General features: G+C 46.6%; 1 protein-coding gene across 1 annotated transcript in view; it reads right to left on the bottom strand.

Moving 5' to 3' along the window:
* VSIG1 (V-set and immunoglobulin domain containing 1) overlaps positions 1–15,720 on the bottom strand; it is a 92,120-nt gene that overhangs the window by 32,344 nt on the left and 44,056 nt on the right. Inside the window, exons 3-5 of the mRNA XM_075323926.1 lie at positions 12,678–12,870; positions 12,026–12,175; positions 1,312–1,434 (exon numbers count right to left, since the gene is read on the bottom strand). Coding sequence (XP_075180041.1) covers positions 1,312–1,434; positions 12,026–12,175; positions 12,678–12,870 — 466 coding nt within the window. The remainder of the gene's footprint in view (positions 1–1,311; positions 1,435–12,025; positions 12,176–12,677; positions 12,871–15,720) is intronic.

Genomic DNA, 15,720 nt, shown 5'->3' with positions numbered 1-15,720 from the left:
AACTGCAGCCAAAATGCAGCCAAAACTGCATCTTGTCAGAGAGAGCCTGGAAATGTCACAAAAAATGCAGCGTGCGCATGTAGCCTAAAAAAAGACAAAACAGTAAAATACAACATCCTAGATCTCAATGAAGGAAATAGCTCAATTGCAAACCTTTATTCATTATACAGTGGAACCTTGGTTAACGAGAACAATCCGTTCTGGGAGTGGCTTGTTAACCAAGTTACTCGTTCAGCAAAACAAGATTTCCCGTAGGAAATCATTGCAATGCAGACAATTCGTTCCACAACTTGTTAAATGTCTCATCCTGGTCCCCTATTCTGTCATTCCACACACGCACAAACACACACAAACACACACAAACACACACAAACTCACACAAACACACACAAACACACACAAACACACACAAGCACACACGCACATATTATGCTCACCTTACCTTCTGTTCCATCACCGGTCTCCTGGGACTTGCTGTTCGCTAGTACAGGCTGTGTATCGGATAACCATCACGACGAGGGAGGAACTTCCACACCCAAAGCGCTGACGTCAAAGGCAGGAGACGCTTGCCTTTGATTGGTCAGCGCGCTGCCTCTGAGTAGTGGCTGACAGCGGAAGTTCCTGCCTCGTCGCGATGGTTACTGAATGCCGATACACATCTTGGAGCGGCGAACTACAGGACCCAGGAGGCCGGCGATGGAATGGAAGGTACACATATTATGCTCACCTTACCTTCCGTTCCATCGCCGGCCTCCAGAGTCTTGTAGTTTGCCACGAGGATTCCTCCCTCGTCGCAATGTACCGGCGAACTACAAGAACCATGAGGCCGGCGATGGAACGGAAGGTAAGGTGAGGATAATACTGTATGTGTGTGCGTGCCTGTTTGTTTGTGTGTGTGTGTGTGTGTGTGTGTGTGTGTGTGTTTTGTGCCTGCTTGTGTGTGTTTGTGTGGACTGCAAGAGCGGGTCAGAGCGCGGTGGATGTATGGAACCGGAAGTGTGTGCGGTGAGTATTTTGCTCGTGCAGCAAAGCTTTCTCGTAAACCAAATTACAAATTTACAGAAAGCTTTGCTTGTTAAGCGAAATTCTCGTTAAGTGGGATACTCGTTAAGCAAGGTTCCACTGTAAAGTGGAATGTATTAAGAGAAATAAAACATAAAAATGATCATTGTAAATCAAAATTAATATCCCATGGAGTCTCGATTTGGAATGATACTCAAAATCAAAGTGGAAAATCAAATTACAGGCTGATTCAACTAAAGAAAAACAAGGTAAATGTGAAAAAAGAGCAAATAGAACCAATTACTGCACCTCCTGTATGTAAATCCAGTTCACAGGTTGCATTGCCTAAGCTGTTGCTTGCCATGCATTGGTAGTATCCATCTTCAAACTTACTCATATTACCTATAATAAGGACACCATTCTGCTGCTGACCTGTCAAATGAAAGAATTTGTCAATAAGAAAAAGCCCATAATTTGTCATAATTATTACACAGGGTTGAACGTGCACATTTCTCTTATTGAACTGATCTAAACTGATATTATATGAGCGAAAAATGTCTTAAAGAAATTCTGTCAGCAGATTTCTGCAATGTAATCTGAAGACAGCGTGCTAAAAGTGTTCAAATAGAGACTTCAGCCCTGTGTCTGTCTCTCAGTATTTTTTGTTTACAAACAATGTTAGCTTAAGCCTTTTATCTTTATCATTAGTGGGTCTAAGCAGGGAGTGAGTTGTAGTCCGACTCCACCCCCTTTGTAATTAGCAGCTTCTGTTTATGGAAATGTTCACTGAAAACCTGGTGTAGGTGGAGACAGGGGCATAACGACCGCAGTTGCAGAGGTCGCCACTGCGACCGGTTCCGCAGGGTTATAGGGGCCCATCAGCCGCTCTGCAGAGATAGCTCCTCTCTGTAAGAGAGGAGATGCGCTGTGTAGTGGCTGACTACCAGGGGGCCGGCCTGTGAGTCAGGGGGACCCAGTGTCAGTAGAGGGGCCCCTGATCTGGAGAGGCCCACCAGGCTTTTCTGACCTGCGGCAGAGCAGAAGCGCTCCTGCACAGAAGACGGAATCCATCCTGTCAGAATCTGTGATGATGTCATGCCCATGTGACTGTGTGGGAGGAGACACAGGTTTGCCAGGCAGAAAGCAAAGATACTGATTCCTGAAGGAAATTTGGACACATGACTGGTAATGAAAAAAAGGGGGGGACATGAGAGGAAGGGGGGACATGAGGGGGAGGGGGGGTGCAGCGTGAGTAGCATATGAGGGGTGCAGACTGTGACAGAAGGATGTGAAGGGCTGCAGAGTGTTTGAGAGGGGTAAGTTGGGTACAGGCTGTGTGAGGTATGTGGTACAGGGTGTGTGACATATGGGGGTGTAGTGTGTGTTCTATGGGGGGTGCAGGCTGTATGGGGAGCAGGATGTGTGAAATATGGGGGCAGGGGCGTAACTACCGCGGTTGCAGGGGTCAGAAGGAGAAGAGCTGTACTTGTTTTTTTTATTTTGCTGGCTCCATGACACATGGAGGCCTGGGGGGGGCGGCTGGCTGCATGACACATGGAGGCCCTGGGGGGGGCTGGCTGCATGACACATGGAGGCCCTGGGGCGGCTGGCTGCATGACACATGGAGGCCCTGGGGCGGCTGGCTGCATGACACATGGAGGCCCTGAGGCGGCTGGCTGCATGACAATGGAGGCCCTGGGGCAGCTGGCTGCATAACACATGGAGGCCCTGGGGCGGCTGGCTGCATGACAAATGGAGGCCCTGGGGGGGGCTGGCTGCATGACAAATGGAGACCCTGGGGGGGGCTGGCTGCATGACAAATGGAAGCCCTGGGGGGGCTGGCTGCATGATACATGGAGGCCTGGGGGTGCTGGTTGCATGATACATGGAGGTCTATGGGACTGCATACTAAACATGAAGGACACCTTATACATGGACTAAGGGAGCATTATACATGGAGGAGTATGGGGCTTCATAATACTAAATGAAGGACACCTTATACATGGAATATAGGGGTGCATTATACGTGGAGGAGTATGGGGCTGCATAATACAATATGAAGATTTATGGGGCTGCATTATAATACATGGAGGACTATGGAGGCTACTATACACATGGACTATGGTGGTGTGTTATAATACATGGAGGACTATGTGGTGCAGTATAAAATATGGAGAACTATGGGGTGAATTATAATATATGGAGGACTATGGGAAATGCATTATAATACATGGAGGACTATGGGGGGGCAATCTAATATATGAAGGGTTATGTGGGACCCTTTATACTATATGGAAGGCTATGTGGGGGCCATTATAGTATTTGGAGAACTATATACTAGGGGGGACAAAGATACAAGCATGGGATGGAAATGTTTTGTGCTGAGGTAAAAAGGCTCTTTCCCTCAGCACCCAGCTTTCCCATGCTCTGCTATACGTCTTCTCTCAGCACCCAGCTTTCCCATCCTCTGATATGAGAAAGCTGGGTGCTGAGTGAAATATGTATAGAAGAGCATGGGAAAGCTGGTTGCCGACGACAAGATAGATTTCAGATCATGGGAAAGCCGGGTGCTGTGGGTAAAAGCCAAGTGTCAGCGTCATTATCCTGTACCCCGAGTGTCAGTGTCATTATCCCGTACCCTAAGTGTCAGTGTACGTGGAGAGGGGCCCCGGTCCAAATTTTGCACCAGGGCCCTTCAAACTCTAGTTACGCCACTGGGTGGGGATACCTCTCAGAGCTCTGCTACATGCAAAATCTCAAATCTTTCACTGTTTCAGAACGGTTGAGGTTAAATCCCAGAGGCAAGAAGGACCTTGGGTGTGGCCGACTTAGATAGTGGGCGTGGCTGGCTTCATTGGTGGGTGTGTGAGTTTTCTTTTGCCCAGTATAATCATGCAAGGGTGGGCTTTACCACCTCCCTGGACCCCCCACATCTGACCCCGCTTCTATTATAATCAACTCTATGCCCAGGTGGACTTAGAAAACTAATGTTACTTCCTGGTGTGAGCTATGTTGGTGGAGGCCCTGCCCCTTCTGGTCATATGGGCATGACGTCAGCAGAGGTCCACTGGGATTTAGACGTTACCGTGTCAGAATGGCTGCACCCACTAATCTAAGTGATACATCATTGAACTCAGGGCCTCGTTGCCTACAATATGCTGGTCTCAAATGAGGTAGCAAAAACCTGCTGACAGATTCACTTTAACTCATTCACAACTGAGCAATTTTCCATTTTTGCAATTTTGTTTTTTCCTCCCCAAGTGCTAGAACTTTTTTATTTTTCTGTCCACATAGCCGTAAGAGGGCTTGTTTTTTGAAAACAAGTTGTACCTTTTAATAACATTTATTTTATCATGTGATGCACCGGAAAGCATGAAAAAAAAATCCAAATGCGTTAAAATTGCATAATAATGCAATTTCACGATGGTTTTTAGTTTTTTTGTATGTTTTTTTTATTTATCATGTTCACTATACGGTGTAACTCACCTGGCAATATGATGCTCCAGGTCAATACAATTACAATCAAATGTATAGTTTTTTATGTAAGTGGTAAAAAAATTTAAAAAAAAGAAATAATTTTTTTGTCTCACCATATTCTTTATATTTTCAGGATATGGAGGTGTGTGATGGTATATTTTTTGCACCCTGAGGTGACATTTTTACTGGTACTATTTTTGTGTAGATGTGATATTTTGATCGCCTTTTATTACAATTTGTTGCTATGTTGCCGCGGCCCAAAAAAACCCGTAATTCTGGAGTTTTATTTTATTTTTCTCATTACACTGTTTACTGATAGAATTGACGTATTTTACATTTTGATAGATGAGTTTTTCGAACTCCGCGTTACTAAATATATCAGTTGTTAATTTTTTAATTGTTTTATTTTTAATAGGGCAAAAGGGTGATGTGAATTATTTTGCATAGTTTGAAATTTTTTTTTTTACTTTTTCACTTTATTTAAATATTCCCTTAAGAGACTTGCTGCAGTGATCATATGATCACTTGTGCTATACATAGCATTTCACCAGCACTGCTCTGTATTGTGAAAATTATGATCTCCAATAAACGCCAGCTACAAGCCGGCTTTCCCAGATGTAGCGTAATTGCAGGCATGGGTGTCTTCAGCAGACCCTTGGCTGTTATGGCAACCAAATCGGCGACCCACATCATGGGCTTTCTGATAGGCAAGTGAAATTAAGCACCCCCTTGTCTCAGAAATTCACAGTGGCATTTAACAAGTTAAAACCTCCATTCCACCCATTGCTGTTAAACATGTGATCAAATCAGCCATTTTCTGCCGGGAAAGAGCTCTCATCAAAGACAGGGACACAATCTTTAATGTACAAATACATAACATGTTGTAAAAGGGTTAAAGAACCACTCCAGCTGTTTGTTTTTTTTTCAGGGCTGGAGTGCCCCCTGTCATATACTTGTGACACCCAGGGGGGCAGGGGGTTCAGGTCTGGTCTCGTACCTGTTACTCGTCACCGGGCCAGTGTGGAGGTCTGGGATGTTGCGGTGGCCTGCCCGGTTTCGTGCCTCGAGGTGTCCACAATAAAAGGGGATAGGAGGTGATGATGGGGGTTGTTGTCATGACGCCACCTGTGGTACGCGGCCAGGGATTAGCCGCTGCTGCTGTCGCTGTCCTCCGGGGTAGATGGTCGAAGCAGCAAAGATGATCTCGCTCCCCACAGGTGGAGCGGGCCCCGGGGAGGATGATGAGGAGAGTAGTACTGGGCCGTTGGCGCGGAGGCGCAGGGTGGTGGCGCCGGCAATAACAGGCTCTCACGGTCTCTGCGGTTCCAGGTTGTTTTACTCACTGTTATGCCGTGCTCCCAGGTAGTACCAATCACCCGCTGTGATGGGCCCTGTTGAACCCGGATCCCTTTGGAGGTCAGTCCAGTGTGTGGTGTTCGGTGGGCACTTCCTCCTAGCACCGTGTAAGATAGATCCCCGTGGCTTAAAGCTACTTGGGGACCGCAGTCCGTGTTGAGTGAAACTCCCGTCCCGTTTAAAGGTGCCGTGGCTCCGCAATGGGGCCTGACACAGATCAAAACCCTGGATCCTATATGGCACTGTGCTTCAGGCTCTGTGTTGGCCAGGGAGACGTGCAAACTCCCTGTCCCGGCAGATTCTGGAAAACCAACGTAAAGAATGATCTTCCCTAGGGTCCTGCACCCCGTGTGGCGCCAGTCCCGAGGGAGCAATGAAGCTCTCCCCTCAGTGACCGCATGAACTCCTGTGTCCCACCAGACCCACCGGTCAGACCGTCTGCTCCTTTCCTCTCCTGCTGGAGAACTCCCTAACTGTTGTGTTGGGTCCTAACTCCCCTAGTGACTGCTCCTCCCCCGGGTCCCGGTCACTAGTGGATGGCTGCCCCCCATGTTTGGTGACTGCCTTAGGACCCGACCCTAGCTCAGTCCCCAGTGGGGAGGGCAATCTGGTTGTGTGTTTGAGCTGTGCAAGTCATGAAACCGGTACCGACCTCCTCTGGATCCAGGTTAAGCACTGCACATTAAATGAGGTGCAGTACCCTGTGGCAAATGAAGCCTCAGGGGCGCCACATACTCACCTTCCGGCCTGTTCAACTTTTTTTGGTGTCGTTCCGGTCCCACTTCTGACTGGCCAAAAATCAGAAGTGACATCACAAGCTCTCAATGCAACTCTATGGGGGCCAGAACGAGGTTCTTATAGACGTATTTTGAGTTGTAACCTCAAGCTTCATGTAACACTGGAGCTGCCGGCAGGTGACAAATTGCCGGAGACTGACCGTAGAAGTACCGATAATAGATGAAGATGCCGGAGGGTGAGTATAAGACTGGAGGCAAGGGACTTCAATTTAAAGCACCACTTCAGCAATGAAATAAAAAAAACAAAAAAAAAATGCTTGAGCAGTGCTTTAAAATACAAAATAACAAGTCACAACAAAAGCGAATGTTTAAAGCTGCACTGCGAGGATGTGTTCACAATTTGCTTTTATGATAGTGAATGCACCAAACGCATCCTTTGTGTATCATTGATCACTTCACTTTTTATACTGCTGACACAATCAGATATATAAAAAGACAAACTCATCAGACATCCGATGCTGAATCGTTCATTCAGTAGGGTCGTCTTGTGTCTGTCTGGTGTCCACATAAAAAGCCAAAGTTAACCTAAACTGGTTGCTTAAAGGGAAGGTATCAGCAGAAAATAACCTATTTTAAATTAGGCTTTTGTGTTACATGTATTTATTAAAAATATTTTTGTAATTTTTAAATATTTTAAATCAGGTTTTTGTATTAAATGTTTTGTTTTTTTTTACAATATTTCAGCAATGGTTTTTTCCATATCACAATCTTTGTTAAAAATACAAAATAGAAATTTTGCAATTTTTAACAATTGCAATTATTATCGGAAACAATAGTTGTACATAGCTACAAAAGTTGAATCCCGACCCTATCTATTTATTGAGGTGTCTAATGAGTGTGTGCTGAGGTCATTGTAAAGGGAAGAGGAGGAGGTGAGCTGTGACATTGCCTATTGTGATTAGTATATCCTGTGTTTTCAGCAGTTTTATTAATGTTACATATAATTGTAATCCTGTCTCCTGTAATAAGGAGCCTGCTGAAAACTCTTACTGAAAGGACAGGAGTTATGAGTATAACATTTTTTTCTTTGGCCAGAGTGAAAATTGCAAGATTACTAATTTCTTAATATGACAAAGAAAAAAACAAGTTTGCCACTTTTTTTTAAATACATGTAAACAAAAAACTAATTTAAAGGGACTTATGCTATTTACCTATGTGGCACCTCTGAGGCTTCAGTCGCCACAGGATACTGCACCTCACTTAAGGTGCAGTATTCATCTGTGGTAAGGAGGGGGTTAATCACCGGTGTCTCCACATTTTACCTTACATACAGTTTAGGTGCCTTATCACTGGGGACTGGACTAGGGTAGATAGTGGGTGGCCATCACGAGGCATGGGACATTCCCGGTCAGTAGGACAGCCACCTGTGGGGCAGTCACCACTTGGGGTAGAAGTAGGAGCAACCTGGACACAATCTTCAGTCAAGTCAGGACTACAGTTCTGGCGACACGACACCACTTCTTCTTTGTTTACAGGACCCTGGCTTGGAGCAGGACGCTCAGCCCGGGTTCCTCACTTCTGGAGGGGCATCCCTTAGGAAAGGGCACTTTCAAGCACTGGTGGCTACCTCTAACTTATCCGTGATTGGCTGGGGCCCATGACGGCAGAGACCGGTACCCTGAGGGCAGCACTTGAACTGTGAGTAAACCTGGAACAGCAGCAGCTGACTCAGCCTCTTATTACCGACGCCGTCGCCCTGTGCTTCAGCGTCAATGGCCATTACAGTCCCTCTTCACCCTCCCCGGGGCCCTGCTCCACCTGTGGGGAGCAGACCCATCCTTGCTGCGACACCATTTGCCCCGGAGGACAGTGACAGCAGCAGCTGCTAATCCCTGGCTGCGTACCACAGGTGGCGTCACGAGACAACTCCCAACATCCCCACCATCAACCCATCCTCTATCTAACCTTTTATTGTACACCTCGGGGCAACGAAGCCGGGCACGGCCACCCGTGACATCCCCGGACCCAACATCACCGGCCCAGCGACGAGTACATTTAACCCCTGCCCCGTGGGTGATACAACTACATATGATGGTATTGGGTTAACCTGCAGGTAAATAGCGTTACAATGCTGCCCGACCGCCTTACTGAAAGTGTGTCTAATTGGAGCCGCCGATTTTCAGTGTCGAGGCGTACAAGGAGCTACTTTAGTAAGGTAGTTACTGCAGGTTAAAACTATAGGTGGCAGGCTCCCATTCAGGCTTGTTTACTAAGGAGTTAGCTAATATTGAAAACACACACACACACACATTGTATATATATATATATACATATACATATACATATATATATATATATATACACACACTAATATATATATATATATATATATATGAGTGGCAGTATCCCTATGTTGTTTGGAGAACACTTATCAGCTTTAGGCTGGAAACACACCTATGCGTGTAAAATCGGTCCGACTAGGCTGAAAAAAACTCGGCTGATTTGAGTTCACGTTAGGTCAGAGTGCAACGCAAGTGCGATGCTATTTTTTCTAATTATTTAATGACTTGCATAGCGTGTGTAATGCGTGTGATCCTTTTTTTTCTCAGCAGCTGTCATCTGCCATTGAGCTCTGCTACATGCTACATGGCCGCTGACAGCAGCCACAGACAGAGCCATGTAGCAGAGCTGAATAGTCGCTGACAGCAGACACAGACAGAGCCGCACGATCAGAATGAAGTCGGATGAACTTCACCCGACTTCATTGTCATCCCGCGACTCTGGCTGTGTGGCATGGCCCCTGATTTTCGGTCACCGGTGAAGGTCTCACTGGTGACCACAAATCCCCTGTGTGACCGCAGTGATCGGCGCTATCAGCGGTGCCGTCACTGAGGTTACCCGCGGCCACAGCAGAAGTCCTCCCGCTGAGATCTGTGGCCGCAGGTAACCTGAGTGACGTCCTCGCTGATAGCGCAACTCACTTCAGTCGCTGCGGGGAGGTCACAGAGAGCGTTCATGCTCTGTGACCGCTCTATGTCAGCTTCCGATGTAGCAGAGCTGACAGCGTCGAGGGACCTCTGTGGACTACGTTGGACATGGAAGGGTATTTGGGGACTTTAATAAAGTGGTGAAAGAGGTTGTTTATTTTTATTTATTTCAAATAAAGGATTTTTTGGTGTATGTCTTCATTTACTTTATCTTACAGGTTAATCCTGGAAGGTATCTCGGGGAGACGCCTGCCATGATTAATCTAGGACTTAGTGGCAGCTATGGGTTGCTGCCATTAACTCCTTATTACCTCGATTGCCAACGCATCAGGGCAATTCGGGATGGCCGGGTACAGTCCCGGGACTGTCGCATCTAATGGATGCGGCTATTTCGGCTGACTGCTAGCTGATATTGTTAGGGTGGGGGGCTCCCCATAATGTGGAGCTCCCCATCCTGAGAATACCAGCCTGCAGCCGTATGGCTTTACCCTGGCTGGTATTAAAATTGGGGGGACCGCACGCCGTTTTTTTTTAATTATTTATTTATATTTTTAACTGCATGATATAGACCCGCCCACCGGCAGCTGTGATTGGTTGCAGTGAGACAGCTGTCACTCATCGTGGGGGGCGTGTCTGACTAAAACCAATCAAAGGCACTGGTGGGCGGGGAAAGCAGGGAATACGGGATTGAATAATGAGCGGCCGGCCGGCTTTTTCAAAAGAGGAGAAGCCGCCAAAGCAGTATGAACGCCGTGCAGCGCCACGCTGGTGATCGGGGATCGGTGAGTATGAGAGAGGGGGGGAGAAGGATAGACCGACATGGACAGAGAGAGAGACCGACAGAGAGAGAGACCGACCGACAGACCGACCGACAGAGAGAGAATAGAGACCGAGAGGGAGAGACCGACTGACATTAATCGCATGTTTTGAGAAACGCTGGAAATGAGTGAGGTCTCACAATGTCGGTCAATCTCTATGATTGACCGACATTGTGAGACCTCACTCATTTCCAGTGTTTTGAGAAACATGCGATTAATGTATTTAGAAAAACGAATGTCACTAGGATGGTGTGAGTGCCGGTCTGTGTGACATGCATTTTTTTCATGCTCCCATAAAGTTGCATTGGAGAGACTCGTGTGAGAAACTCGCAAAAAAGCAGCATGCTGCAATTTTTTTCTCAGTCCGATTTGGACTGAGAAAAAAATCGCAGATGAGAGCTGAATCATTCACTAACATGTGTCCGATTCCAATGCAAGATTTTCTCTAATTGCAAATGTGGCGCCCCTGACCTGGTCAGGCACCACAGAGTATTGCACCCATGCGGGAGCAATGCTTCCAGGTAATCTCCAAAGGCCAGGATGAGGTGCACACACAAACATATAGTGACCAGGCCTCCCACATCACCAGAGGGGACCCTTGGGTAGCCAGAAGGGGTTAACTTTCAATTCCCAGCTGGGGGTGTGTTCAGGGGCTGGTTGCTAGGAAGCAGGGCAGAGAGAGAGAGAGGAAGTGAGGGAGTCGAGAGGAAGAAGTTGAAGTGTATGGAGGGGGAGCAGAGAAGCTCCCGTGCAGACAGGTCCTGAGGAGTGCTGTAGCTGAAAGCGGAGGAGAACGGAGTACTGTGGGTCGGCCTGAAGAGCATCCAGAGAAAGAGGGGTGGCTGAGTACGGAGATCCCGGTATCCGAGCACACAAGGGGAACTAGGTCCCCAGTACAGGCAGCAGATCATCCAGAGCTGCTTAACCTACAGGTTGGGGGGGTACTTCATGCCCTCACCACGACTACACAGAGCTTGAGCCAAGCAGCACACCAGGCCCATAAGGGGACAGGGCCAGAAGCCATCCCACCAAGGCCACGCTGCCGGCAGACGAGCCAGAGAGAGGGGAGCAGGGTGGTAACAGCTTCCCTGGAGGGGTCCTACCACGCTTCAAGCAAAGGATCCTCCTAAAACAGAAAGAGTGCAAGGAAGGCGAGTGGACAGCTACCCTCAGAACGGCCTCCTGGAATTCCTGGTTCCACCTGGTTATCACAGTGTCGCCCGGGCATCTCACCGTGACCTCCAAACAGTGAGTAAACACGTTAAAAGACTTCTTGGACTGTGTTTGAGTCATTCTGCGACTTGTGGTACTACAAACTCACACCGGGCCCTGGGGCTTGCCTCACTCTCAGGAGGCTATTCCAACTAACTGCACATACCATCAGCCCCAGGCGACCCTCAACCTGCAGTGGCGGTCCCTACTGGCCGCAATACTGAGAGTGGCGTCACGATCAAAACCGAAGATTCCCTACCTGTGACCAGCACCAGCTACGTGGAGTCCCTGAAGGTATGCACCGATACAACACCTGTGGGGCTTCACACATTACTGCGAGAAACTCGCAAGTGAGAAGCCGCTCTTAATGCTAGTCTCCCCTCTAAACCTTTCCGTTGCTCTGTCAGGTCTTTCATGACCCTGTAATTTTGCTTACCTCCAACAATTGGCTTTAGATTTCCATTCACCAGTCTGTTCCATGTGTATACTGGGCGAGGCATCCCCTGCTCGGACAGGCACACCAGCTTCACAGCGTGCCCTGTCACTATGTTCCCTTGAATACTGCAGTGCGGTGTTGATGGAGCCACTATAAAATAAAGTGGGACAACTTATCACAGATGGATTGACACTTTAAAAAATTAAGGGGAATCGTTTTTCATTCATCCATGTTCACAAGCAATTTTTCAGCTCTTACATGTAACTATTGAAAACAATATTTAACATCCCTATAAACAATAATGTGGCCATACATTGCAGATAATATGCTAAGTTTCTAGAAAATACTCTAATTTCTTAACCCATTTTGTTTTATTCTTTTAAATGTGGGTTGTATTTGTTTTTACAAAGAATAGGAAGACTACAGAAAGTCCTCCCTCCATTTATACCCAATGATAAGGCAACCATGGCACATAATCATCTCTGGTCTATAAATGGCCTCACCTCTCACGGTCGGTGCCACATGCAGAATACTGGTACATTGCACAGAGGTTCCCACTGCAGCCGTGTTGCTAACCATCAGTATGTGCTATGGCAGACACCCTATCTATTCTAATGAAAATAGTGAAAATAGAGGACTATGATGTAAATACCCTGAACAATCAGCTGAACTTGACCTAGTCCAGGGGTTTCTGGAAAGTTGGTCACGTCACACTTGTAGACTCCAGTATCTTGCGGCTGCATGTTGGAAATAGTTATTGTAACATTCCCAGTGGTATTGGAAGCGGTCACCCTGTTTTTAAACCTTCCCATTGAGTAGCCTTCCCCATTTTGGAAAGCATAAACCTAGAACACAGAACAAAAAGAAGAAATCATTATTAAATACAATACACAAAAACTTACACAGAGGTGAAAAGGGAAGGAACTATGCGATTTACATAACATGCGGTCACGGCCTTGATCAATACAAGTGAATTGAGTGAGGCCGGACATGTCTAGTTGTAATGTGGCCTGAAGTATGCAAGTCACATAGTTGCGGTCATGTGCCCACCCGCTGCAAATACCACATATAGTGAATGTAGACTTCAGTGCCGAGCCTGGAAAACCTCTTTAAAGAGAACCTGTCAAGTGGAAAAAAGCTATTAACCTGAAAATATGGGGTTAATCTGCAGATTAATAACATTTTAAACCTGCCTGATGCTTGCACCCTGAACCTTGCTGCCAGGAGGAGATTAACTTTAATTCTCCCAGCAGCGTTCCGGTTTCAGTCATGGAGGCAGTGCCGGTATAGGTTCGTTGACCACTCTGTATATGGAGAGCAGCTGCTGTAAGTGCACCCCGCGCACTGACTGACAAGTGGTTCTCATGCAGAGCAGCTGTCAGTCAGGGCAGGGGGTGCGGTTATAGCTGCTGCTCTCCATACACAGAACAGTTACTGTACAGTACCTGCGCCGGTGCTGCCTCCATGACTGATACCGGAATGCTGCCAGGAGGAATAAAGTTCAAAAACAATGGTGTCCAGGTGAAATATACACTAGACAAAAATATAAATGCAACGCTTGGTTTTTGCTCACATATTCATGAGCTGAACTCTAAGATTTAAGACTTTTTCTATCTACACAAAAGGCCTTTTTCTCTCAAATATTGTTCACAAATTGTCTAAATCTGTGTTAGTGATCACTTCTCTTTTGCTGTGATAATCCATCCACCTCCCAGGTGTGACATATCAAGATGCTGATTAGACTGCAGGATTATTGCACAGGTGTGCCTTAGGCTGCCACAATAAAAGGCCACTCTAAAATGTGCAGTTTTATCACACAGCACAATGCTGCTGATGTCGCAGGTTTTAAGGTAGCAATTTGTATGCTGACTACAGGAATGTCCACCAGAGCTGTTGCCTGTGAATTAAATGTTCATTTCTTTACCATAAGCCGACTCTAAAGTAATTTCAGAGAATTTGGCCGTACACCCGGACAGCTGCTGCAACAATTGGTACAATTTCTGCCCAAAACATCAGAAACCATCTCAGGGAAGCTCATCTGCTGTTCGTCATCCTCATCGGGGTCTCTATATGACTATGACTGCAGTTCGTCGTTGTAACTGACTTGAGTGGGCAAATGCTCACATTCTATGCCGTCTGGCACATGGAGAGGTGTGCTCTTCACAGATGAATCCCGGTTTTCACTGTACAGGGCAGATAGCAGTCTACACGTATGGCATTGTGTGAGTGAGCTGTTTGCTGATGTCAATGTTATGAATCGAAGTGGCCCACAGTTGGGGTGGGGTTATGGTATGGGCAGTTGTATGTTATGGGCAAAGTACACAGGTGCATTTTATTGATGCAATTTTGAATGCACAGAGATTCTGTGATGAGATCCTGATGCCCATTTTTCTGCCATTCATCCACGACCATCATCTCATGTTGCAGCATGATAATGCATGGCTCCATATTGCAAGGCTCTGTACACAATTATTGGAAGCTGAAAACATCCCAGATCTTGCATAGCAGCATACTCACCGGACATGTCACCCATTGCGCAATTTTGGGGTGCTCTGAATCGTCATATACGACAGTGTTCAAGTTCCGGTCAATATCCTTCAACTTTGCACAGCTATGGAAGAAGAGTAGACCAACAATCCACAGGCCACAATCAACAACCTGATCAACTCTATTCAAAGGAAATACGTCGCACTATATGGCAAATGGTGGTCACACCTGTCAAGAGGAGATTTTTACAGGCATTGCCAACTGTCATTGTGGCGTTAGGATTTGTGGAGAACAAAAGTCTATATATGCTGGCTGGACTATTTCATTAATGCCAGCTATAGCTTACCTATACTGATCTGGTGAGGTTTTACGATCCAGATATACTGGTAATTGTTGTGCACTATTGCTGTGAGCGGTTGTGGTGTTAACCCTTTTTGTCCTTTTGTTGCTGCTTTCCTGCTTTTGCTTTTCTACTAAAGGGTGCTTTACACGCTACGACATCGCTAGCGATTTCAGCGATGTGACACGCCAGATCACAGATAAGACTTGCCGAGATCGCACATAGATCATTATTGTAGCGCCGGTCGAATGTGCAATCTCGGCAAATCGTATGTGCGATCTAGCGTGTTACATCGCTAGCGAGATCGCTAGCGATGGTGCAGCGTGTAAAGCACCCTTTAGTGTCTTACAATTTATTCCTGTAAGTTTGCAGTGTGTCTGAGTTTTGCGTTTTCCCCTGTGTTTCCATCAAACTCTTGCAACTTCCTTCCCTGGGGGGGTAACAGATTAGATCTGGTCAGGAGAATAGTAAGGCACAGGACCCCAGCGTCTCCACCTTCAGGGGTAAGTGATAGTCTAAGGTCCCCATGCATGAGGGACAGTATAGCATCCCCCTGTCCTTTGCTATCGTGCAGTCACATCATGACAACACCAGATATTGGCTGGTTTCCTGACAACCCCCTCAATGCCCCCAATACTGTAAAACCATCTTGATATGCTACACCTGTGAGATGGATGAGTTATCTCGGCAAAAGAGAAGTGCTCATTAACACAGATTTAGACAAATTTGTGAATATTTGAGAGAAATGCCTTTTGTGTACATAGAAAAAGTCTTGGATCTTACAGTTCAGCTCATTAAAAATGGGAGCAAAAAACAAGTGTTGTGTATTTAGTACTCCTACTGAAGAAATCACCTCAACACCATGTTT

Source organism: Anomaloglossus baeobatrachus, chromosome 9 (assembly GCF_048569485.1).
Source record: "Anomaloglossus baeobatrachus isolate aAnoBae1 chromosome 9, aAnoBae1.hap1, whole genome shotgun sequence".
Classification (NCBI taxonomy): domain Eukaryota; kingdom Metazoa; phylum Chordata; class Amphibia; order Anura; family Aromobatidae; genus Anomaloglossus; species Anomaloglossus baeobatrachus.
Note: the sequence above shows the minus strand (reverse complement) of the source record. Positions and strands in the feature narration are given on the sequence as shown.